This window comes from Triticum aestivum, chromosome 3B (genome assembly GCF_018294505.1).
Source record: "Triticum aestivum cultivar Chinese Spring chromosome 3B, IWGSC CS RefSeq v2.1, whole genome shotgun sequence".
Lineage (NCBI taxonomy): Eukaryota > Viridiplantae > Streptophyta > Magnoliopsida > Poales > Poaceae > Triticum > Triticum aestivum.
This window is the reverse complement of record NC_057801.1, coordinates 26,558,454-26,584,961: the sequence shown is the minus strand read 5'-3', so window position 1 is coordinate 26,584,961 and position 26,508 is coordinate 26,558,454. Positions and strand designations below refer to the sequence as shown.

At 45.9% G+C, this 26,508-nt stretch overlaps 2 protein-coding genes across 2 annotated transcripts; both read left to right on the top strand.

The window, feature by feature from the left end:
- Positions 1-2,372: 2,372 nt before the first annotated feature.
- LOC123064487 (indole-3-glycerol phosphate lyase, chloroplastic) lies at positions 2,373-4,447 on the top strand. The gene is made up of 7 exons (XM_044487964.1): positions 2,373-2,631; positions 2,754-3,075; positions 3,329-3,405; positions 3,532-3,609; positions 3,818-3,895; positions 3,979-4,038; positions 4,156-4,447. Exons 1-7 carry the CDS (start codon positions 2,494-2,496, stop codon positions 4,288-4,290), a joined length of 888 nt encoding a protein of 295 aa, XP_044343899.1. The 5' UTR covers positions 2,373-2,493; the 3' UTR covers positions 4,291-4,447.
- An 8,720-nt stretch (positions 4,448-13,167) lies between these two features.
- On the top strand, positions 13,168-16,876 carry LOC123064486 (uncharacterized). The gene is made up of 3 exons (XM_044487963.1): positions 13,168-13,583; positions 15,158-15,679; positions 15,750-16,876. Exons 2-3 carry the CDS (start codon positions 15,380-15,382, stop codon positions 15,912-15,914), a joined length of 465 nt encoding a protein of 154 aa, XP_044343898.1. The 5' UTR covers positions 13,168-13,583; positions 15,158-15,379; the 3' UTR covers positions 15,915-16,876.
- Positions 16,877-26,508: the final 9,632 nt, after the last annotated feature.

Sequence of the window (26,508 nt, the reverse complement as noted above, 5' to 3'; positions counted from 1 at the left end):
GCCAAGCCCTGATCCAAATCTGGAGTCCTTGGTACCTTGGTGTGTGGTCCCCATCGGGTGAGTCTATGAAATGTTCCCTCGATATGGTGGTTAGGGGAGGCCGAGCAAAACCTCTATGCCTCATGGTTCCCGTGGAAGTCATTATCCTCTTGGGGTGCCGCCTTGACTCTCCCCTACCTTCCAACACTCAGGGTGAAAACCTTTATATTAATAAAGCCACATGGCCAAATGATATAAAGCCACATGGCCAATAGGATTTGGCCATGTGGCTTTATTAATATGAAGTGCGGTGAAAACCTATCTTGAGAAAATAAGGATTGAAAGATATGTCATTTAGTGGGATGGACCTACAATTTGTCTACCTAAAGACTATATGGTGATATGGGAATCATTGATCTGCAAACCATAAACCAAAGACTAGTATGCAAGTTGCTTTGGAAGCTGGAAACAATTACTGGGATGTGGCAAAATAATTCTCGATGGTAAATACCTTATGAAGAAAACACAGTCTCAAATGCAGAGAGGAGTTTTTGGATCTCTTTTTTGGCCAACCATTGTTGGTGTGAATCACATTTTCAACACTACATCAAAATAATTGTGGGTAATGGAGAAACAAACCGTGGGGGGGAGGGGAGGGGATCCCCACCTATTGTTATATTACTCGAAGGACTCAACAGTGATACAATGTTTTCATCGAAGTGATAAAAGCAAGGTAAGGGCATCTACAGCCGGGCACCTCAAACCCACCTCATACGTCCGGGCAGGTCGCCTGGACACTGTCCGGTCGCAAATTTTTGACCTAGACGGCCCCCTCAAATGTCCCTCAAACGCCCGGGCTGACCGGCACCCCTCATATCCAGCCCAAATATGGGGAGGATATGGGGCTCCGAGGCGCGCCTGGGCACGCCTGGCACGTCGGACTGACGAAGGGGTCCCAGCCAGAAATGCCCTGAAACCCGCGGTCCGAAGCTCGTCTCCTCCATCAGACCGATGGCTCCGCCGTGTAGTGCCTAGCCTGACTATTTAAGTCGACCGGTGGCACCGAAACCCTACCATTCATCCACATTTTCCTCCTGCTGTACGACGCCGTTGCTGCCACTTTCTACTCCATCCGTCCGCCTAGTAGCCATGCCCGAACGCCGCCAGGTAAGGAGCGAGCCATTTCTGACGCCGGAGCGCCGGCTCGAACTCCTTGAGCAGATCCGAGCTAGGCGTGAAGCCCGGATCGCCACGGGGCTACCTCCGGATGCAGTGGATCTGGAGGAGTTTGAGGAGGAGGAGGAGGTTGAGGAGGAGGAGGATGTGGGGGACGCAGGCGATGCGGATCTGCAGGCGAGCAACAGGCCATCCTCGATTCCCTCCGGTCGGAGTCGGCTGTGGAGGCCAGACGCTGCGCAGTAGGCCACGGAGGAGGCAGAGATGCTCACCTACATGGATGAGGTCGAGCAGGACGAGGATGAGCCAGAGGACTCCTACCAGCCCGTCCAGCCGATGCCTGGCACCGTCGTCGTGGACATCTCCGACAACGAAGATTAGCTAGGGTAGTACGTAGTATGTAGCACGTATGATTTTTTTTTTGCATGCTTTGTATGGATCTAGTGGATGAAATATGAGAGCGGTGGATGCAAAGTGGCTAATTTGAGGTGTGACCGGTCACTGTCCACAGACACGCCCGGTCACGTCTGCGGTCGTTTGAAGGACCGGATTTGAAAGTCCAGCTGTAGATGCTCTAAGGGCATGTACAATGGTGGCATATGGATAGATGCTCCATGACAAAAAGTAATTTGAGGCATCTTATTTATTTTTTCTCCGCAATGCAAGCTATCACTAGTGGGCCTCATTAAAAAATAAAGACTTTAGTACATATGCATCTCTACTTTTCACTCCAACCTTTTCAGCTTTTGACCCCGGACCATACTTTTTCTCTCCAAGCACCCGCCTCCTGGAGAGGATCCCGCTTTCCTATCCGAACCTACTTTACGTCATATCCGATCCTACATGGCATGCGAGGCATCATCCTAAGGCTATGCGTTGTACATGTTCTAAGAGAACAAATGAAGTCAGGTGGTCCTCCTGTTGTTATCTTGAGATCATTACTCCTTGCGATCCATTGGTCCTCCCAAATGTTAATCGTAGCACCGTCTCCTGGGCACCAGATAGGAGATAGCTCCCCGTTGGAGGGTTTTCAAACCTGCCATAATGCTCTGGCATGCATTATCTACTTCTTTCCTTACATAAATAAAGTATCGGTCACTACTTTCCCGATCAATATATCAGATGCCCTTCAGGTGTCTTTTCTGAATAAAAAAACAAGGTTGTTGTTTTGGTAATCGAATTGAAAATAATCATATTGGTTGAAACACATCACGGTTTAAAATGGTGGGGCGCAGATGGATATAAAGATCGCATTCCCAATTTTTTTGTGACCAGAAAAGGTAGTGAGATATATTCGAGGATAAGCCCTCCATCGTTTCTCTCCACATAGCAGATTCAATGTCTGGAAATCCAGCAACCACGGCCCCAGCGGGGTCGCTCGCCGAGGCGCCCGCGCCGGCGCCCGTGCCTGCCGCCGCCGGCGAGCGCGGCCTGTCCGTGTCGCAGGCCATGTCCAAAGTCAGGGAGAAGGGCAAGGTACGTAAGTAAGTACGTAACTACAGTAACATGCAGCATGTGCATGCATACATATGCGTAGGTATCGTGGATGGGTGTATGGATGTTTGAGGTTTCACCGCTGCGCGCATGCACGCATGCAGACGGCCTTCATCCCGTACATCACCGCCGGCGACCCCGACCTGGCGACGACGGCGGCCGCGCTGAGGCTCCTCGACCGCCTGGGAGCGGACGTCGTCGAGCTCGGCATGCCCTTCTCGGATGCCTCAGCCGACGGGGCCGTCATCAAGGCCTCGGCGGCGCGCGCGCTGGCCGCTGGCGCGACGGCTGACTCGATCATGGCGATGCTGAAGGAGGTGACGCCGGAGCTCTTCTGCCCCGTGGTGATCTTCTCCTACTTCAGCCCCATTGTACAGCGAGGGACGGCGAGCTTCGCCGCCGCCGTCAAGGAAGCCGGCGTGAAAGGTAATTAAACCGGTATACTACGTATCAGTGCCAATCTCAAACCTATACACATTTTAATCTCTAAGTTAATGACATTACGTAGACTCTTAAAAATAATTTCAGTGATCATGATATGTTACTGTAAAATCTAAATGCTAAACTGAAACCAAGATATCCATCTTTTTCATACTGGAATTATATTTGGTGCCTGCATCTGCAAGTCTGCATCATCGACGGATGTACACAGCCTCATATGCATCCGTATGTGTTTCAGGTCTTATAGTACCCGATCTTCCTTACGCCGAGACAAGTGCTTTCAGGGATGAAGCAATCAAAAACGAGCTAGAGCTGGTAACTATTAGTAACTTGATGCAACCGTTAACAATTAGTATCACATATGACTGAAATAAAACAGGCAGTTGAAACAAATCAAGTTTATTAGTAGCACCAACTATTACTAAGTAAATATGTTTGCAGGTTTTACTTACAACACCATCTACACCGCCAGAGAGGATGAAGGAGATCACTGAAGCTTCAGGAGGATTCGTGTACCTTGTACATTTCTGCAGATGCACATATGAATCATAACTACTCCCTCCGTAAATAAATATAAGAGCTGGGCATGATAATTCAGCAAAAAAAAAAGGCATGGTTATTAAAATTTAATTATAATTGTTGCACTATTTTTGGAAAAGGAAGGCAAAGCCTTGAGGGCTCTGCGTGCTTGGGTGTACAGAACCACTCATAATCACATTATATGCAGGTAAGTGTCGACGGAGTTACAGGTGCTCGTGCAACCGTGAACCCGCGCGTCGAGAGTCTTCTTAAGGAGATTAAACAGGTTTACCCGATATAAATACTTTTTTCACTTTAGTGGTAAATAAATGATCGCATGCATGCTAATATGGTTTTTATTGTTTGCAGGTCACTGACAAGGCAGTGGCTGTTGGCTTTGGAATTTCGACCCCTGACCATGTTAAGCAGGTAGAAACTTATTTTACTACTACAATGGAACATTCACCATAAATTATTACTATGATGTTTGTATACAAAAGTTAGCAATTAAAGTTTTGGACGTGTACTAATTCTACATGAGAACAGATTGCAGAGTGGGGTGCGGATGGAGTGATCATCGGGAGTGCAATGGTGAAGCAGTTGGGTGAAGCGGCTTCTCCAGAAGAAGGGTTGATAAGGTTGGAAGTCTATGCCAGGAGCTTGAAGAATGCACTGCCATGATATATGAATGAGTCATGAGTGAATTCCATTTTTACCCGGCCTTTCACGTTTGTGACAATAATTACCCCATTTAGCAGATTTTTTTACATTTTTATCCAATTTAAGCAAACTTGTGACACTAATTACCTATTTTAATATATTTGTTAGTGCCCGACCAGAGATTATGGGCGGCCCTCGATACCATGATTTGGGGCCCAGCCCACTCATCGTCGCAAATATTCTGCTTGATCAAACTCTTACTAACACACTTGACATCCATGATCCATGTCTTGATCCATTGCGGCTACTGTTCATGATGATGCCGCGTTATCGCACCATTAAATTTCCCCTTGATTCCTGCTGCCAAAAGCAGAGCCTCCGCGATGATGGATTCAGTGCTACAAGTTGTCTAGCTCATCTAGTCTTTTAATAATAAGATGTATCGAACATAATGATTTGTTTTGCTTAGCCAGTTGGCTTTCCTCTCAAATCGGGTCAGTATAACGCAAATTAAGCTTCTTTGAAAAGCCATGATCCCGGTTAGTGCCTAGCCACCCCATCCAACACGAGCCAAAATAGGCAGGAACGCCATCAAGTTCTAGTTCCACAAGCGTAGCTGCTTTGGTTCGTCTCTCACTCAGCCAGCGTGCCAGAATCTCTTTTCTTTCTCCATGTCTTGGATGTTGCTGCAGCTTCACTGGAACGTTGCCGGGCAATTTATGCACAACTTTCGTCCGATGCTTCCGTTCTAGGTACAGATAGCTGTTGTGGGGCGATATGTGCTCTGAACTCCAGGCCAATGAATCTGGTGCTGATCGCGCCGGGTGTAGGAACTAAAGGCCAGAAAGAGACACAGATACCCGATGTCGCGGCAGGTAGGCGCGACAAATTGAGAAAAATAGTCCTCCACCAAAGTCGGTATCGGATCCATAGCTGCCTGGCTTTGAATCTTTCCATTCTTTGCAGCTTGAAATTTTGCTTTAGTTGTTCTTCGGTCCGCGGCGTACGTGTTGATCACTCACCGGCATGCAGCCTAGACCTAGACAAGAATATTTCTCATGTCTGAATGGCCTACGATCTAGACCAGAGGTTTGAGAGCAGCCTAACTGTATGTGCGTGTATTGTACTCCCTCCGGTCCTTTTTACTCTGTATATTAAGTTTGTCTGAAGTCAATCTCATCCGACTTTGACCAAGTTTATATAAAAAATTATTGACATTTACATAACAACACCAATATCATTAGATTCATCTCGGAATATATTTTCATATTATATTTATTAGATATTATAGATGCTAATAATTTCTAATATAAATTTGGTCAAACTTAGCTAAGTTTGACTTTCAGCAAATTCAATGTGCAGAGTAAAAAGGACCGGAGGGAGTATGTTTATTATGCTGTCTGACTGAGATGAGAGACGAACACATCAGCACATGTTCCATATGTAATTGCACACTTGTACTTGTTGAACGATCTCGTCGCCCATCCTGTTTGTGTTATATCTATATGACAATACTCAGGTCATGATCCATGCCCCCCCCCCCTTCCCCACCCAACCCACCCCTGCCGCCTAGTGCCAAATAGGCCACCGGAGGAGAAAAAGGAGCCAATGGAAATATTCATTGGCGACTACTCCCTCTGGTTAGGTTTATAAGTCGGGCACGGATTTTTAGATCTTTGATTTGACTAATAAAACACGCATCATATGCCACAAAAAATAGAAACTTTGTATGACTGTCATAATCTATATGTTTTTTTTCCTAAATATGTGTTTCTCCAGTAAAATTGATGAACTAAACCCGTACCCTACTTATAAACCTAACCAAAGGGAGTAGGTTTTTCCTTCACTTCTCTTATTTGAACTCTTGAGCCTATTGTTCATTTTCTCGGTTATCAGTCTCATCTTGTAACTTCGTTTTTTTTTTTTTTGAAAAAAGAACTAGCGAGGTCTCGTGATCTTTCTCGGAAGATGGGCAGAGAATAAATAACCACACACAAAGTACTTCCTCTGTAAAGAAATGCAAGAGCGTTAGTAATGCACTAATGCATGTTGCTTGAAGAGCGGTTCAAACCTCGACGGTAACATGCTCCGACTGTTTCCTTCAAGAAAACATGTTTGTCGAGATCAAACAAGCATTACTTAGCCGACAGCAAGCATCTGTGAGCAAACAAGGGGTGTGAAAGATCAACGCTTTGCACCTTACGACCAACTCTTGAGTCTGAACCACCACCACCACCAACAACAACAACGAAATAAACAAATCAAACAAGTTGCTCCATCACAACTGATGATGTCCATCAGCAAGGCTGGACACACATGTACAAAAGTCTTATTCATCACCGTAAGTTCAAGGTGACGCCCGGAGCTGGGGAAAGTATGTAATTTAATCTGCCATCTCTTTCGCATGTTAAAATCGCAGTGTTCCTTCCAAGTCTGAACCGACCGTGATCTTTCACTGCAAACGTGGCTAAACATGTTTCGGTCTGTCTTTATATCCATTGGCCGCTTGCGCCTAAGCAAACACTACCTAGTCATACGTCCACATACTAATTCATCAACGTTAGCAAGTCCACAGAAGAAATTTAACAAGGTTTAGCTTTCAATCTATCATGGCAATGCAAATTCCACGTAGACGGCTTTGTCTACTCTAGAAACTTGCCCATGAACCAGCCACCAATTGTCCTTAAAATAAACGCCACCTTGAGAAAGAGAGGCACTCCTATTAGTTGTGGATATGAGGTCACATTTGCAAGTTGATATATATGATCGACGGTAGCTCCCAGACATAATATTCCTCCATTTCTCTTTTCCTCCATTGTTGTAGTGGCATATATCCAATTAACCCGAGAATAAATAACCACATGTAAAGTAATGCACTAACGCATGTTGCTTCAAGAGCGGTTCAAATCTCAGCGATAACATCCTCCAACTGCTTCCTTCAAGACCAGCTCTAGAGTCTGAACCAACATCCACAACAACAATGAAATAAGTAAATTTAATGAGTTGCTCAATCAACATGGCTGCACACACACACACGTTTATAAGTCGGTACCGTAAAAAATCTCCTTATTTATGACCGTCAGTTCAAGGTGACGCCTGGAGCTTGGAAAAAGAGAATGCAAAGTAATTGGCCATTCGGACATCTCTTTCGCGTATAGAAGTCAAAGTGTTTCTTCCAAGTCCAAACCGACGTGATCTTGCACCGCACACGTGGCTAAACATGTTCCGCTCTGTCCATATATCCATGGGCCACTTGCGCCTAAGCAACCACTACCCCGTCGTACGTCCACATACTAATCCATCAACAATAGCAAGTCCACAGAAGAAATTTAACAAGTTGTAGCTTTCAGTCTATCCTGGCAATGCAAATTCCACGTAGACGGCTTCGTCTCCTCTGAAAACTTGCCCATGAACCGACCACTAATTCTCCGTAAAATAAACGCCACCTTGAGAAAGAGAGGCACTCCTATTGGTTGTGGGTATAAGGTCTTGGAGGTTTCACATTTGCAAGTTGATATATATGATCGATGGAGACCACTTTTTGTTTCGTAAATTAGCCTTGCAATTGACTAATTCTTACCCTTTTTTGAAGCTTGAAACATGCCAAGTGCCGGTATCTACTCCAGTGCTGCTGCGTTTTTCTGCCTCCAATAATTGTAGCTACGACGTGGACGGGCTCTGGCTTTATCAGCTACTGTAGCTACTAGTGCTCTAGATCGATCAGGCAAATGATAGCACGGCGTTGGCACTTGTGAAAGAGAGACAAAGATAGGTAGGAGGTGGGTTTTCCAGACCGGAACTGATCTGGATTGATCCAGCAAAAGCAAATGTGCGCGTCCAATCATGCATGCGCGTTTGAAGGTAAGCCGAACATGAGGAGCAGAAAAGTGCAATTCACCAAAAAAAAAAATCAACAAAAAGAAAAGTGCTAGCCAGTGCTCTGGAGAAAGTATCTATATATCTGGTGACAAAACGAGATCGAGCATCAAAACACCTAGAGTAGAAAAGGAGCGGCACAAATTAAAGGTACGGTCCCAGTTGATAGATGCTGTCCCAGCTATGGAAATTAAATTTTTAACCTAATCCTGTGGACAGATCAAAGTATTAAACAGCGTGTTGTTCCAGTGGATTGGGCATTCGGCATGTTTTCTGGTGATGAACAGAAAGTTATTGATAAAGTGTTGTTAAGATATGCATCGACGACACTTGCAGCATAATAAATTATCATGGGACCTGAAAAGATCTTACTAGCTTATTACATATCTGTACTTCACTAGGATTAAAGCGCTAGTATGTGCTTCGATCGAAAGGGGTCATCCGGTTTTACGAATAGTCGAATAGGATGGATACCTACTTGGCGTACGTAACCTACCGCTACTTGTATATTACTACTAGTAGTACTTAGTACCCTAGAGATGCCATGAGGTTTATGCTAATGAAAACACAAGTTGAACCAGACGTCATTGTTAATTAGACATCGAACTTTTCATCCAACCAGAGGAATATGTACACCTGTTTGAGCTGATCAAGTCTCTAGACATCGTGGGATTTGTTGCAACAAATCTACCATTCTTTTTCGGCGACGTACATCGGTCGGACCTCTACTTTTTGGTCGCCCCAACAATCATGTCGAATAAAGAGAGCTTGTTCCAGACTAAACCCTTACATCCGTCGACAGACTAAAGTTGGCCATGTTGATTCGATCTACACCCAAGATAAGATGATCACAAAACTAGCTAGGTAGTGCTGGCGTGCTGGTGTTGTGCTCGAGTACGTACGGGGTGACGGGACAGTAGTCTGTTTTGAGTTCGTGTGAGCGTGAAAGCAAGCCCGACCGGAGATCATGGGCGACTTTCTTGATCCCATGATGAAATTATTTGGGCCAGCCCACTCATCTTCAGAGACATTCTGCTTGATCCCATGATAAAACTATTCTGACAGACAAGCTTGACATCCATTTCTTGATCTGTTGATGATGATGACGCGTTATCAGATGATTAAATTTCCTCTTCATTTCTACCACCAAAAGCAGCCCGTCCACAATGGTGGATTCATCCGAACGCTGCCAGGCAACATACAAGCAACTTTCTTGCGATGCTTCCATTTTAGATACAGAAGATAGCAATATATGCTCTGAACTAACTCCGGGTCCATTTGCTCAAGCGAATCCGGTGCTGATCACGCAAGTGTATATAGGAACTAAAGAGACGGAGATACCATGGTGCGCGGTGCAGTGCGCTAGTCGCATCGGAAAGATCGGGATGCCATGCCGCGGCGGGTGCGCGCGACACATCATAAAAATGCTGCTCCGTCAAAGCCATCTTTGAATCTTTCCTTTCTTTGCTACTTGCATTTTTTTGCTTTAGTTTGTTCTCGGTTCGCGGCGTACGTGTTGATCTCTCGCCAACGTGGATGTGTCATGTGTGAAGCATAGAGGAGGATATTTCTCGTGTTGGAATGGTCTATACTCTAGACCAGAGGCTTGTGAGAACAAACGTATGGGTTGATTCCTTATGGAGTCTCACCTGATTCCTTATTGTTTGTTTATGCCGTCTGACCCTGATCATACATGAATGCATCAACACACATGTTCCATTTGTAATTGCACATTAGTACTTGTCGACAACGACATGTTATGTGCCCGTCTGCAAGAAAATCAAATCATTCCGTTGTGAAGTCAGACAGATTTGCACCGATCTGCTGACCACATCTTCTACATGTATTCACTTATGCCTACTAATTTAAGATATTTATGGTTTTTCTTCCCTCCATGCAACCCTAACTTTTATTTTCAAAGAGACGACGACGTTCTTCCAAGAAGAAATTAAAGAAAGAAAGAATTGTCCTGTTAAGACAGCAAAACAGAGTTCGTTGAGGAGTCGGCAGACCAACTCATACTCCTGGGAGTTCCTTTACGCTTGAAGATGAAACCTCTTTGTTTAGCCTTGAGACCTCTTTGTTTACGCTTGAAGATGAACCGAGTCTTCCATTCATAAGGAGTACCATCTCTTGGCCACAGAATGTTGCGATGGAGCCAAAGAGTGGAAGATGTCGACACGGAATGGTTTTCATGTCCGAAATCAGAGGAGAAAGAAAGGGACGTGACGTGCAGTGCAGACACCGTTTCTTTTCTCTACTTTCTTACCTTTCATTTTCACTTTGTCGTGCGTGTTTTAGAGGTCCGAAGAGTATATCGACTATCCTATCGATTTGACTTGTGATCTTTTGGCAAAGGAAAAATAAAAGCAGATGAGATTGAATGGGTAGTAGGTTCTGACTTATTTTGGGCATCATATCTTTCATTTTCTGAGTCCCATGTGTCGCTCATTGGTGAAAATCTAAGGTTTGCATGATGTTCGTGAAAATTAGCAAGATGGTGTGCTTACACAGAATTAACTAGGTTTCTTAATTTAAATCGTGTTGAAGATCAATTTGATCATTTTTTAAGATTAAAACTAGCAGAAACTAAATAAAGAGGACATCGTTACAACTAGCTAATGGGGTTATAGATACACCGAAAAGGCCCTAAACAAAGTGGAAATTACAGCCAAGAGCTTAAACCACAAAATTCTAGCTAATGCCGTGGTCGAACTTCGTCGTCGTTGCACCATCATAGCTCTCGCCGGTGATTGACAAGTTGAGAAATTTAGCCAAGGAAGTGTAATGGCTCATCTTGTAAAATTTTATGATTAGATGCCTTTATCATGATGTAACATAATGGGTCTCATCTCATAGCATCCTTCCTTATAGTTGTATGTTTCAAACATCTACAATCTAAACTTTGCACACACAATAAATCCAGTCTGCACTTCAATAAATATTCTGAAGAAAATATCATCAAATCCTTACCCTCATATGACGGGGCCGTGGGCGCTTGCCCAACTATTTGATGCTCAGGGGGGCAAATCGGTTTTCCCTTGTACATGTTGCTGATGATGCATTATCCGACCATTTCCCCTTGATTTCTGCTGCCCAAAGCAGAGCGGCCGCAATGGTGGATTCAGTTAGTGTGGCTGGTTGTTAGCTCATCTACTGGTCTTTCATCAAGAAGTACAGAACACAACGATCTTTAGCACGTTTAGCGAGTTGGCTTTTAACTTCCTCTCAAGTTCAATCACTAGTAGTGTAGTGTAGTGTAGTACCTATAGATAGCTAATAAAGCTTCCTTGCAAAGCCGGTCATCCCGGTAAGTGCCTACCCACCCTATCCAACCCCTGCTTAAACTAGGCAGGAAAGCCTTCAAGTCTAGTTCCAGAAGCATAGCTGCTTTAGGAACTTGCTGCAGCTTCAGCCAAACGTTGTTGCCGGACAATTTACACGCAACTTTCCTCCGATGCTTCTGTTTGGGTCCATTTGCTCGAGCGAAAGAATCCGGTGCCCGACCGCGCAAGTGTATGTAGGAACTAAAGCTCCAGGAAGAGACGTGCAGTCGCAGCAGAAAGATCGATCGATGCATCGCAAAACAATAAAGGAAAGATTGATGCCATGCCGTGGCGCGGGTAGGCGCGACACATCGAAGAAAAAAAATTCAGGGCGTACGTGTTGATCGTTGGCCAACCGAACTGGGACATCAAAGGATGGACGCCAACTTGTGCAAGCATATTTCTCATGTCTGAATAGTCCAGACTCTAGACCAGAGGATTGTGAGGACCAGCGTGTGTTGATTCCTTAGCCATCTGACCCTGATCATACACAGAACGCATCAACACATGTTCCATATGTAATTGCACACTTGTACTTGTCGACAACGACATGGCGTAGAAAAATCATTCCGACCGCTTGTATCTCAATCATCGTTTTTGTAAAGTCAGACCGATCTGCAGCGATCTGCTGACCCATCCTGTTATACTTATATGCATATTTCTCTTTATGCATATGTTATGCAGATGGCAGCGTGTACTAATCGCCCAGGACATGCCTTCTAATCTATTTAGGTTTACAGCTTGATCCTTAGCTGTAAAGCAGCGATTAGTCAAGATGAGCGTGACAATATGTCCCTCCAAGGGCAGGCCAGCCGTCGCCCATCGCCGATGGGGTCGATGGACCTGCTGAATTATTTTTTCAAGAGGAGGCAAGCTTGGACGCTCTTGCAACAAGGAACTATATTAATAACATAAAGAAAGAAAAAATTATCAACCTGCTAGACAGCAAAACAGAGTTTGTTCCGAGGAGCCGGTACACCAACTGATACTCATACTCTTGGATTATACCATCTCTCTCTCTCTCTCTCTCTCTCTCCCTCCCTGCTTAGCAATGAAAGAACAATTCCAACTACGTTGCCATTTCAAACTGAGTGATATTGCTAGCCAAGTTTACCACTTGATTTACGTCGCCTGCTCACTCTCACTCCTAAAGTCCTAATACGGCAGCAGCTGTATGATACTATTTCTTGGCTGGCGCTTGAAGATAAACCATGTCTTTATGTCACTTGTAGTAGTTGCAAGCGAGGTGTCTTCTGGGTGGCTGCTGAATGTTGCGACGGAGGAAAAGCGAGCGTGCAGCGCAGCGCGGACACCGAAACGTGCCGATCCGGTCCAATCCGTGAGAGAGTGGTGCAAAGCTGTGGCTGCTGGACACATGACGCCTCTTTCTTTTCTCTGCTTTTTACCTTTCCTTTTCACTTTGTCATGGGTGTTTTTCATTTACATGAGTATATCTACTACTACCCTATCGGTTTGACTTGCGCTATTTTGGCACAAGAGAAAAGCAGATGTCAGGCTGCAAGTGGACACGGGTCGTCCACGCGCCCGCATAAAAACCCACTTAATTTGTGCTCGTGCACGCCCGCGTAACCTGCGATTTAGAATGTGGGCTAAGTGGGCTGACCCACGTTTTTCACGTATGACCCACTTAATTCCCCTCTTCCTGTCTTCCTCGTTCCCCTCTTCGTACGATGCTAGGATAAGGCACGCCACCGCTGCCGCTTCCCCATGGCCGGCTTAGCGCTGCCGTCCACCTTCCCAATGGCCGATCTAGCGCCGCCGTCCACCTACCCCATAGAAGCCGCAACGCCCACATCCATCATCTCCATGGACGCCCCAGCGCCGCCTTCGACCTCCATCGTACCCGCATCAGTGCCGCCGTCCACCTTTCCCACAACTGCACCAGCGACGCGGTCCACCTCCCCCACGGCTGTACCAGCGCCGCCTTCCAACCCCCCCACTGCTGGACCAGAGCAACCATTCACCTCCTCCATGTCCGCCCCAGCGGCGCCGCCGTCGGCCACCACCATGGCTGTCACCAGCGATGCTCGCAAGAAGTGACCTCCCTGCAAGAAGAAGAAGATTCTTGCTGTCCAAGAAGAACCTGCCAAGGTAGCTATCCGGTTATCCCCTTGAGATCTGGCCTTGTGAGACCGGCTGAAGATGCAATCCTTTCAATCTTAATTTTACTGTGAATCTAGTGGATCTCTGTCGCCTGTATTTGCTTCCGAAACAGTGTGGATCTGTAAATTGCCACATGTGTTCTTGCCTTCTTGGCCTACTGAAGCATGGTGCTCAACTTCAGCCGGTCATCATCTCAACTTCTTATCCTAAATGTTATCTTTCAGTTCTCATTTAGTTCTCGCCCTACTGACGAAACCACCAGGTTGAGGCCAATTGTATGTCCTTCAAGCAGCAGGAAACTGATGATTCATTAGATGAGAGAGGTGACCATGTCTTAGATGAGTTTGGGCTTGTAGAATGCACATCAATAATTGTGTTTGCTTTTCCTTTTGAGATAATAGAGTAATGGAGTGAGGCAGTGCTGCAGTGGAGGAGTTCAATTCTTCAGTCCAAGATGTTGTAGCTAGCTAGTGGCTTGACGCCTTTGCTAAATGATTACCTAGCGATAGCAAATTAAACAATGTCACAACGATATTAATGTACTTCAAAAGAATCCAGTCTCCTTATCCATTGCTACTGTATGTCAATGCTGGTCGTCTGGGGTCGTAAGGAAAAGAAAATGTCAATGCTCGGTTGACTACATATGTGATACTGTATGATTTAATCTAATCTGAATGCGTGCATAATTGGAGAATGCTAGAGTGAAAAAGATATCTATGAGTTCCATCTATAGAGATACTAAGCTCCCATGATTTTTTAAGTTTGTGAACATTTTTTGAATTTGGGAACTTATTTAATTTGCAAACATTTTTTGAATCCATGAATCCATGAATATATATCAGTGATGAATTAACAGTAGCATTCCATCTTATACATTCTGAAAGATAGAAATGACGCAGGGCACCAAACTGGAGTAATAATAATCAAAATACTTGAAACTCTTGCTGCCGAGGAGTAGGGACGGAGATGTTTCAGTAAATTTCATGTACTGCTGCTTAGTGCCATCGCACTGACGGAGTAAGAGCCTTTTATAAGCAGCCAGTATAGTACCTTATTGGCTAGTATTTGGAAGCTCAGCTTTATCGACATTGCGGTTTACATTGCGGTTCATTGTGTCATTGTTCTGGAAGCAATTCCTTGCCATTCTTGATCTGTTCAAAATTTAACTTCTCTTTATCTTTGGATGTGCCTGATATTTGGAAACTTCAAATACTGTAAAATAGATAAGTTCAGATAGACTTAACTGAAATGCAAGCCACAAAAGAAAGGTGTACCTTTGGATGTGCCTATATCTTGTCTCATATGAAACAAGCTGGAGTTTCCAAACGGTAAACCGTATCGTTATCTTCTCTTACTACTATTGTGAAACAGCATCAGTGTTGATTGATGCTGACTTCTTAACTAAATAGCTTTATTGTGTTCACGGGAGAAGAGACGTGCTTCCGGGCCCTTCCAGGATATAGCAGTTTTTATTTTGTGTAATCTGTAATGTTTTCTCTGATATAAATATGGTGTTTGTTCTACTTCCTTTTGACATATCTAGTCATTTAACCTTCTGTCAGATTGCGCCGCCATCCATCATCTCCGTGGACGCCGCAGCGCCGCCTTCCACCTCCAACGTCGTCGCACCAACGCCGTCGTACACTTCCCCCACAGCTGCACCAGCGCCGCCGTCCAACTCTTCCACGGCCAGACTAGCGCAGCTGTCCAACTCCACCACGGCGGGACCGGCGCATCCCTCCAACTCCCCTACGATCGGACCAGTGCAGTTGTCCATATCCTCCATGCCAGCCCCAATGCCGCCGTCAACCTCCACCATGGCCCTCACCGGCGAGGCTCGCAAGAAGCGACCTGGGCATGAACTCCCAAGGTCTGGCTCCAAGAAGAAGAAGAAGATAGCTGCTGTCCATGAAGCCCCTGCTGAGAATGCTGTTGAAGCCGTCCTTGCTTCTGAATCTGACAAGACCAAGTGCCTCAGTGGCTCTGCCAAGAGGAAGCTGAAGAAGCAACAGCCTAAGAAGGAAGACTCTAATGGGACCGCTGCTGAGAAAGAGCAGGAGGCTCCCATTGAACAAGACAAAATTGTACTTTCCTACACTTTCCTCACTTTTAGCTGTTTTTCAAGCTTTTTACTGTTGCGTTACTTTGGAGCAGGAGATGACCCTTGAAGATTATGAGAAGGTGCAAGAAAATAAGAAGTCTCTGGAGGCCTCTAAACCAGAGGAGAGGAGGGTTGTTGATGTAGATTTTGAGGGTCTCCAGCTCTTGGAGAAAAATTTGATTGAGGATAATCAATCAAGTGGGGTGTTGTTTTGTTAGGCAGCCTTCTGTAGATGTACAAACTCGTTGGAATTCCACATATTTGATGCTTGAATCAGCTATACCATTTAGAAGTGCATTTGATGCCTTAGGGCAGCAAGACAAGGAGTACGAGTTTTGTCCAACACCTATTGAATGGAAAATGGCTGAATCTGCATGCAAATTGCTAAAAGGATTTTACACAGCAACCAAACTTCTCTTTGGATCTAAGTATCCGACTAGTCATCTCTACTTCCCCCGGCTATGTAAGATTAAGAAGATCTTGAAGAGAGAGTCATCAAGTAAGAACACCATCATTGCGCATATGGTGCAGCAAATGGAAATAAAGTTAGAGAAGTATTGGAAGAAGTCCTACAAGTCGATTTGTGTTCCGGTTGTATTTGATCCAAGGTTTAAGTTTGATCTACTTGAATATATGTTAAAAGACTTTGGAAGTGAAATTGAAGCCAATAAATGGATGCTTAAATTAAAGAAAGCAATCCAAAAGCTTTTCGATCAGTACTCTCTAGAGATTCCTGTTCATCACCAACAAGAAGATTGTGGGAGTCCTGGTGCCGAGGAGGATGAAGAAGACGATGATCCACTTGCAGAGTGGGATCATTATATCCGTTGCAAAAAAGGACAAGCAAATAATGAGCTGGATCAGTATTTGAAAGAGTTGTATCCACGGAAGAAAGAGTTGGACATATTAGAATGGTGGAAAATCAACTCTCCCAAGTATCCGGTACTCTCTACGATTGCTCGCGACATATTAGCTATTTCGGCGTCCACAGTGCCATCCGAGTCTGCTTTTAGTTCTGGAGGACGCATTGTCAGCGACTATAAGAGCAGTCTTTCTTGCTCCACCGTCGAAGCTTTGATTTGCCTACAAGATTGGCTGAGAACTGATGGTTAGTAAGGCTTTCTTTTATTGCTCACAAAAATTGATAACCATAGTTAATCTAATAATTTATGTGTTTTGTGTTTTGCAGATCTAGAATAATACAAAGGCGTATCATTGGAGACAGATGAAGAAGATCATGGTATATGTAGTGATTGCCTTGAATCATTTAAGCTACTGTGCAACAAGCAGCATTCTTATTACTGCAAAATGTTCATCTGCCCTCTGTTCTGAAGAAAAGTTGAATGTTTCTACTTTGCTACTTGTTTGACTTCCAATGTTTCTTGTAAAGTCCTAAGTTATCCTGTAAAATGGATTCTTATGATGCAAATGGACTGACGGACATATTTTTTTACAGGAAATATGGGTTGCTAGTTTGCTACTTGAAGAAAGGATGGCAGGTTGATGGTGATGGAAGATCTTGAAGAGCTGAAAAAATTCATCTTGTTGTAGCCTCTAGTCTTATTGTAATTGATTTTGTCTTTAGTCTTGCTGCAAAAAAAGGATGGCAGGTTGATGGTGATGGAAGATCTTGAAGAGCTAAAAAAATTCATCTTGTTTTAGCCTCTAGTCTTATCATAATTGATTTTGTCTTTAGTCTTGCTGCAAATAAAGGATGGTAGGTTGTATTAATGCAATTTATCTTGCATTCAGATTATGTACTTGCTGTATCTTGACAGGTTGTAGTCTTAATACATGGAGAGTAAACAGTATGAACTTGCTGTATCATGACATGTACTTTTTGTATTTTCAATTTTTGCATTCAGATTATGTGGGTATGTGACAACCCGCATAGTCCCAATTATTTTTATGTGGACATCCCACTTAATCCCACATAATTATGTGGGTTGATGCGACGTTATGTGGGACTCCCGCGTCTCATCCCACTTGCAGCCTGAAGCAGATGTGATTGAAATATGGAATGCGATGGCCGGTTTCTGTCTTTCAAACTGTGCAGTCACTGTATAAATCATTCTGAATCAGAGTAACATGTGTCGTCCCTTGGTGGGAATCTGAGGATTTTGTTTTCAGAGAACTGCGGAATCTGAGATGACTGGCGTCGTGGGCACACTGGGCCTGCTTTCGTTTAACAGGCCGTACAGTACTACTGGGTGCTGAATTGTGTGCTTCCCGCCGACACCAAGCCCATGTTACAGAATTCGGGTCCATGAGATCCTCGAAGAAATGAGTATGATTCAGCGAAAGAGGAGTCATATATGGGAGCTCCTATAGGACGCTCTTTCCGTCGTCGTGCCGACCCACAGGGAGGCAGCGTGACTGGCCCGGCCCATAGAGCTGTATCGTTGGAAGGAAAAGAAAGCAAAAAAGAGACTCAGGCGTGATGGAAGGAATCAAACCAACAACCATCAGCTTGCACATGCGTCGTCCCAACCACTCCAGTTGTCTACCATTGCTTGTACCAAACCAACGCGCAACTTAAATAACCGAGGACAACCGTCCAACCGGACTTATCTACTGTATCAAACTGGAATTAGTTACTCTACTGAACATCTTAAAAAAAGTGCACATGTTTTATGAAATTGTATATTTTGAAAAAGTGCGAAGATTTTTTGAATATCAGAAAAAAACGTAGAGAGGAACATCTTTTCGCATATGCAAAAACAAATTGAAAACTGCAGGAGATGTTTTCGAAAAACATGAACGTTTTTTGAAGTTGTACACAAATTATGGAATACCGAACAAATTTTGAAACTGCAAAAAAATTTGGAATTTTTGAACAAATATTTGAAAATGCAAGATTTGATGAAATTACGAAAATATGACACCACGAACATTTTTTGAATTTGTGAACAAATATTTGAAACTGGAACTACACTAAATATCTAACAAAAAAATTGACACCATGAACATTGTTTTGATATACCTGTACACTTTTTCAAACTTGAACATTCTTTTAATATCGGACCAAATTTTGCAACTGCGAACATTTTTTACAATTCCAGAGGTACATTTGAAATATGAACGTTTTCTAAATTTGTGAGCAAATTTCAAATACATGAACATTTTGGAAATTCTGGTACATTTTTGAATTTAGGAACATATTTTTTAAAGCAGAACATATTTTAAAATCTGAAAAATGATTTTTTTAAAAGACAAATATCAACGTGAAAAAGGAAAAAAAGGTGAAAATAAAAATTGAAATGAGAAATAAAAAAGGAAAGGAAAATACAGGAACATTTTTCCGCATATGCGAACAAAAAGTGGAAACTGCAGAAAATGTTTTCGAAAAACCTGAACCATTTTATGAAGTTGTGAACACATTATGAAATTCTGGACCAAATTTGAAACCGGGAACATTTTTTGAATTTTTGAACAAATATTTGAAAACATAACATTTGATGAAATTACAAAATTATGAAACCACGAACATTTTTATTTTGTAAACAAATATTTGAAAGTGAAACTTAATGAAATATCTAACAAGAAATTTGAAACCACGAACATGTTTTGAAATTCCTTAACACTTTTTCAAACACGAATATTTTTTGAATTTCAGAAGAAATTTTGCAACCGTGAACATTTTATACTATTCCAGAAGTATTTATGAAATATGAACATTTTCTAAATTTGTGACTAATTTTCAAATACATGAACATTTTTTGAAATTCTAGTACATTTTTTGAATTTATGATCATATTTTATAAAGTGGAATATATTTTAAAATCTGAAAAGGTTGAATTAAAAAAAGACATATATCAACATGAAAAAGGAAAAAAAAGGAGAGAAGAAAAAATGAAATGAGAAAGAAAAAGGAAACAGCAATATGAAAAGAGAAAAGAAACAAGAAAAAATAAACAGAAACAATAAAAAACCAAAAACCAAAAAGAAACAGAAAATCCGGTTCAGGAACCTTCTAGAAGGTCCCAAAACCAGGAAAACCGGCTGGGAAGCTGTTCCCAAAACCGAAAGCGCTGCAAGCCCGTTAGTGGGACGGCCCAGTACATCCATCGATCGGTAAGTCTTTGCGAAAGGTCGACATTTAGTCGCAACTTGCGTCTAATAGGGAATTCCGTCATATATGACGCTCATTGCATCAGATTGCCATTCAATCGCACAGGAGAGAGGGAAGCAAAGAGTAAACGGGTCGGCAAATTTTAGCTAGCACAAGTGACTATTATACGAGGTTTTGTGAACCAGTTTTTCTCCTGTTGTTTTCTTTACTGGTTTTAATGCGAAGCAAGACATATCGCTCGTGTCTTATGTAACGCTAGTGGGACGGCCCAATCATGTAGCTGCCTCTGCTTGAGTTTTTTCTTTGTGTTTTTTTAGACTTTCACTGTTTACATTAGCTCTCTTTGGCCTTTCTTTTTATTTATTTTCTTCAGGTTTCTTTGGTTCCTTTTTTCGTCAGGTTTATTTTATGTTATATTTTTTGCAACATGTGTCTACTTTTTCAGACAAAATGTAATTTTTTGTATAGATTTAGAACATATTTTTAAACACATTTATTTTTAAAATACATGATTAACAAATTTAAAAATATTTTTATAAAATATTTTTTTCAAACACATTGTATATTTTTATACATCCAAAAAATTATACATGTATGACATTTTTCAAATAAATGATTAACCTTTTTTAAGACACGTTTTAGAACATTTTAAAAAATACTACACGATTTTCTTAACTATGAAAATACATTTTTGACATTTTATAAATACTTTTTAAAAATGTCCCAGACATAATTTTCAAAAAATGAATATTTTATAAATTGTAAAGTTCATTTTTTCTAATTGTACAAAATATTACTTTTATTTACTTGGATGTTTTTCTGACATTGTATAGCCTTTTTAGAAAATTTCACATACAGTTTTTAAACCACATGAACATTTTTAATGTCACAAACATTTTTAAAATGGTATCAAAAAAATAGTTACACTAACAAAAAGTTTACACTACGTTAACACAAAGAGAAGTATGTTAAGTTTTTGGAATATGTGCTTCTAATATTTTTCCAAAAATATAAATAAGAAAAAATGAACAAAACTGGTGTTTTGTGTACCTGTGTTATTATGGACGTGCGTGTGTCTCACCGCGGGTGAGACACAACTTTTCACATGATTCAAACTCCATTTAGAAAAATGTAAGATTCAGATTGTTATACCCGTAAAAATATGATTCAGAGTCTGAGTGATATGTGTCATCTCTTGGTGAAATATGAAATCATGCATGATGTTCATAAAAAAAATACAGATGGTGTGCTTTTCAAAGTGAACACCAAAAAATATACTGTAAAATGAATTGTGTTTTCTTATATAGAAAAATTGAAAAGCTATTCCGATCATGTAATACAATAGTTTACAATTAAATCCGGCTCGTATAAGAAAAAGAAAACATCACTACAAAACCGGAGATGCAGAGACAACCCTAAAAAAATGGGAAATTACAACAAAGATCCTATCTCTTGAATTGTCGTCAACGCCGCAACTAACTTGTTGCCGTTGCACCATAATAATTCTCGTAGATTACGTATGATGGAGATTACAACCCCACCCCCCACACCGAAAATAGGAGGCGGCTAAGGCTGCCCCCCATTTCCACGCAAATCATACATGTAGATCGCCTGGTCAATGTAGCACAAAACCAATTCAATAATTCAACACAAGCCACCCGAAAAAAAAATTCAAACAAGCCAAAATGATCCACAACAACAAAAAATTGGTAAAATGATCGGCGGCGTCATCCAGTCCAATAGATTGGTTGGAACTTGTGCCATCATTGTTCTTCTTCATATTCGTCCGTTCTTGAGAGAAGCCCGACCAGAGATCATGGGAGACTCCCGATCCCATGATGAAATAGTTTGGGCCTAGACCACTCACAGTCAATGACAGTTTGATTTAACTCTGACACTTGGCATCTACTGACTCTTTTCGTTGCTCCTGAATCCTTGTGCGTTATCCGGCAATTCCTCCTACATTTCTGCTTAGCTACGAGCCTATATAAAGTTGACCCTTCTTGCGTCTGAAATGATAGGCTTCTCCGACAAAATGACCATCCCGGTTGGTGCCTACCCACCCTGACGTCCAAAAAGGAACACAAACTACATAGAGAGGCTCTCAACTCTAGTTCCAGAAGCCTATACCTTCTACCCACTCCGAAACTTGCAACTTCTCAGCAACTTCTTCTGAACGCGACGACGGCGACGCACTAATTTAATCTTTGCATTTCACCACCTCCGTCAACTAAAATCAAGGAGAGTTAGCAACAGCTTTACACGGGACCGAATCCGGTGCTGATCAGGGCCGTAGAAGAGATGTTTTGCCAATACAATAATCGTTGTATTGATGGATGCTGATGCACGTATATATAATACAAGGGAAGGTATCTACCTCAACTATACAAGACTAGGAGGTGGGCCACAACTCCAATACACGTGCAGTACGAAATACATACTCAACACCCCCTCACCCCCCGCAGTCGAAGCGTCGTCGGAGACACAGAGACTGGACCGAAACTCCTCGAAGACGCGAGTAGGCAATCCCTTAGTCATCACATCAGCAAACTGTTGCGTCGTCGGCACGTGGAGAACCCGAACATGGCCAAGGGCAACATGCTCGTGCACGAAGTGAATATCGAGCTCAATATGCTTCGTCCGTCGATGGTGCACCGGGTTGGCGGAGAGGTAGACCGCGCTGACGTTATCACAGTAGACAAGAGTGGCCTTGTGAACATGACAAAGCAATTCCTGGAGCAGCTGACGTATCCTAGAGCACTCGGCCACGGCGTTAGCCACGGCGCGATACTCTGCCTCGGCGCTGGAGCGGGAGACCGTGGGCTGCCGCTTCGATGACCAAGAGATCAACGAGGGCCCAAGGTAGACGCAGTAGCCTGACGTAGAGTGTCGCGTGTCGGGGCAGCCAACCCAGTCGGCATCGGAGTAGGCCACGAGGTCGGTGGAGGCGGAGGCCGTCAGGGTGAGTCCCAAGGACATGGTGCCGCGTATGTAACGGAGAATACGCTTCACCAGAGTCTAGTGAGAGTCACGCGGGGCGTGCATATGGAGGCACACCTGCTGGACAGCGTACTGCAGGTCGGGGCGGGTCAGCATCAGGTACTGTAAAGCACCGACAATAGAGCGATAAAACGCTCCATCGGATGCAAGAGACCCCTCGAGAGTAGAGACATTTGCCTTCGTGTCGACGTGCGTGGGCGCCGGCTTGCAGTTAAGCATACCGGCACGCTTCAGGAGCTCGTGGGCGTACTTCTGTTGATGCAGAAAGAAGCCGTCAGGCCGACGGACCACCTCGATGCCGAGGAAGTAGTGCAGGGGCCCCAAGTCCTTGAGGGCGAACTCATCACGAAGACGAGCAGTCAGCCGCTGAAGGAGATCGGGGGCGGACGCCGTGAGGATGATGTCGTCGACGTAGAGCAGCAGATATGCAGTGTGCAGCTCCCTGATGATACACGAATAGTGAGGCATCGGAGCGAGTGGACCGAAAGCCCAAAGACCGCAGGAAGGTTGCGATACGCTGGTACCAAGCCCGAGGCGCCTGCTTCAACCCGTAAAGAGAACGAGAGAGCAAGCACACAAAGTCTGGGTGCTCGGCGTCGACGAAGCTAGTGGGCTGCTCACAGTACACCTGCTCGGCAAGGTGGCCATGCAAGAAGGCGTTGGAGACATCCAACTAGTGCATAGGCCAGGCGCGCGAGACCGCCAACTGGAGCACGTCGCGGATCGTGCCTGGTTAACAACCAGGGCGAAGGTGTCAGTGAAGTCCACGCCCGCACGCTGCCAAAATCCGCGAACCACCCATCAAGCCTTGTAGCGCTCGAGAGAACCGTCCGGGCGAGTCTTGTGGTGAAACACCCACTTGTCAGAGATGATGTTGGCACGAGGGGGACGCGGAACAAGCTACCACGTGTGGTTGCGCTGTAGGGCGTCGAACTCCTCCTGCGTCGCAGCTAGCCAGTGGGGATCCTGAAGGGCAGCGCGAGCGAAGGTGGGGACGGGTGATGGCGTCGATGTCGAGGCGATGCACACATACTCGTCGGCGGAGTAGCGCGTGCTGGGCCGAAGAACTCCTGCTCGGGCACGGGTGGTCACACCAATCGACGGGGCAGCAGGGCCGGCGGGTGTCGCGGTGACGGGGGCACCAGGTGCGGCGATGGGGGTCGCGGCCGTGGCGGCGGCGGAGGCCGCAGCGGAGGCTACAGCTGCGGCAGAGGACGCAGCGGCGGCGGCGGCGGCGGGGGCCGCGGTGGCCGCAGCACCGGCCGATCCGGCGGCGGAAGAGGCGACGGGCGAGGATGACGTCGAGCCCGTCGCAGGGGTGGCGGGCGGGGTGTCGGGCTCAACCTCATATGAGGGAGACGGGGACCCAAGGGCCCGCTCGGACTCGACCTCGGGGGAGGGAGTCACGAAGCCGGGTGGTGGCGGCAGATGACGTCGGGCAGGGGAGGCCGCCAGGGGGTGCCGCCGCGCATCACTCCATGAAGGGGGCGCGGGGCCGGTGCCGAAGGGCCCGAAGCCGGAGGAACCTGGAAAAAAGGAAACACCGTCTCGACAAAGTACACATGCCTCGAGGTGTACACACGATGAGTGACAGGATCATAGCACCGGTAACCTTTGGTGTTAGGAGGGTAGCCAAGGAAGACGCATGGGACGGATCATGGTGCGAGCTTGTGTGGCGTGGTGGACGCGGTGCTAGGATAACAGAGACACTCAAAGATGCGGGAACCATCATAGGACGGTGGTGTGCCGAAGAGAAGGTGGTGAGGGGCGTAGTTCCTCCGAGGGCGACAAGGACGAATGTTAACTAGGAGAGTGGCGGTGGCGAGAGCATCGGGCCAAAACCGAGCGGGCACGTTAGAGTGAAAGAGTAACGTGCGAACGCAATCATTAAGAGTGCGGAGAATGCGCTCGGCGCGGCCGTTCTGCTGTGAAGTGTATGGACAGGTCAGACGAAGATGGTGCCGTGAGAGGCGAGAAGCGTGCGCAGAGCGACGTTGTCAAACTCTTTTCCGTTATCCGTCTGGAGTGCGAGTATGGGGCGACCGAATTGGGTGGTGACATAGGAATAAAAGACGGTGAGTGTGGCTAAAGCATCGGATTTACGACGAAGGGGAAAAGTCCACACATAATGAGAATAATCATCTAAATCACCAAGTAGTATAGATAGCCCGTGTTACTCGCAACAGGAGATGCCCAAACGTCACTATGAAGTAATTGAAACGGAAAAGTGGAAACTGAAGAAGACGCACTAAAGGGAAGACGAACGTGCTTGCCTAAGCGACAAGCCTCACAAGAGTGCTCGGCTAGCTTATTACATGAGAAAGAGAAACTCCTAAGAATTTGACGTAAAACGGTGTGGTTGGGGTGACCCAAACGGGTGTGCCAAAGGTCAACGCCGGCGGCAAGGGCGACGGGTGAGGAGGTGGAGGCGCCGGCGTACAGTAAGTGGGTTTTCACGAGTAAGACAACGAACGGAAACTAGGTTCGTGACTAATTCAGGTGAAACAAGAACATTAGACATAGTGATGGGTGTGGAAGTGGAGGGAAAACTAGTGCTACCGATATGAGTAATAGGTAAGGAGGAGCCGTTTCCGATGATGATACGAGTGGGTGTGTGAACGGGAGTGGAGGAGGTGAGGTTACCGGGATGAGTTGTCATGTGCGCAGTAGCACCTGAGTCCATGTACCAGTCACCTCCACCGATGGAGCTACTCAGCGACGGCACGGAGTGCTGGGTGGCAAGGAGGGTGGGGTCCAATGGCACGGGTACCGGCGGCGGCGGAAGGCCCCCGTAGGGCGGCGCCGGGGTGGGCGGACCATGACCACCGAGGGGCGGCGGCGCAAGGAGGGCGCCGTAGCCGGCGTCGGCCGACTGGTAAGGCGCGCCGAGGAACCCCTGGTGGCCCACGGGAAGAGCCTGCTGGTAGTGCGGCGCCCCCTCCCCCTCCCCCCCGGCGCCCTGGACAGGCTGCTGCTGTAGGCGGCGACGGCGGCCGCCACACCGGGTGCGTCGGCCCCCTCCTCCTTGCAACTGCTGCTGGGAAGGCGCGGGTGACGGGAACGGGTAACACCCGGCGGTGCGGGACCACCGCAGGTGGTGAAGTAGCCCGGAGAATCTATCGACGGGGCGGGCGGAGCATGGTCGCCGGCAATTGGAGGAGCCGACTGCATGTGGGTGAAGGAGACCGGCGCGTCTGCGTACATGTAGCCGAAGAGAGACGACGCGGCAGAAGACATTGCAGCGGCGGCGGTGGCGTTTGGGGAAGGAGTCACAGCGACGGCCAGGGAGGAGCGATAGCGCGCGATGGGGATGGGCGGCGGCAGCGGCACGGACCAGCGGCGGCGGCAATCGGCGGCGGCGGCGATAGGATGAGCTGCGGCGGCGGCACGAACCAGCGGCGGCGGCGAGAAGCGACGGCGGCTGGGTGCGGCGGCGGCGGCACGGACCAGCTGCGGCGGCGACTCAGTGCGGCGGCGGCGGCGATAGGGATGAGCGGCGGCGGCCGCACGGACCAGCGGCGGCGGCGACTGGGTGCGGTGGCGGCGGCGATAGGGATGAGCGGCGGCGGCGGCACGGACTAGCGGCGGTGGCGAGAGGCGGCGGCGGCTGGGTGCGGCGGCGGTGGCGGGTGCAGCGGAAAGCGGCGGTAGCCGGCGGCGGCGGCGGCGGGCGGCGGCGACAGGTGGATGGAGTGGCGGCGCGATGGAGGTGCGGCGGCGACGGCGGATAGGGTTAGGAT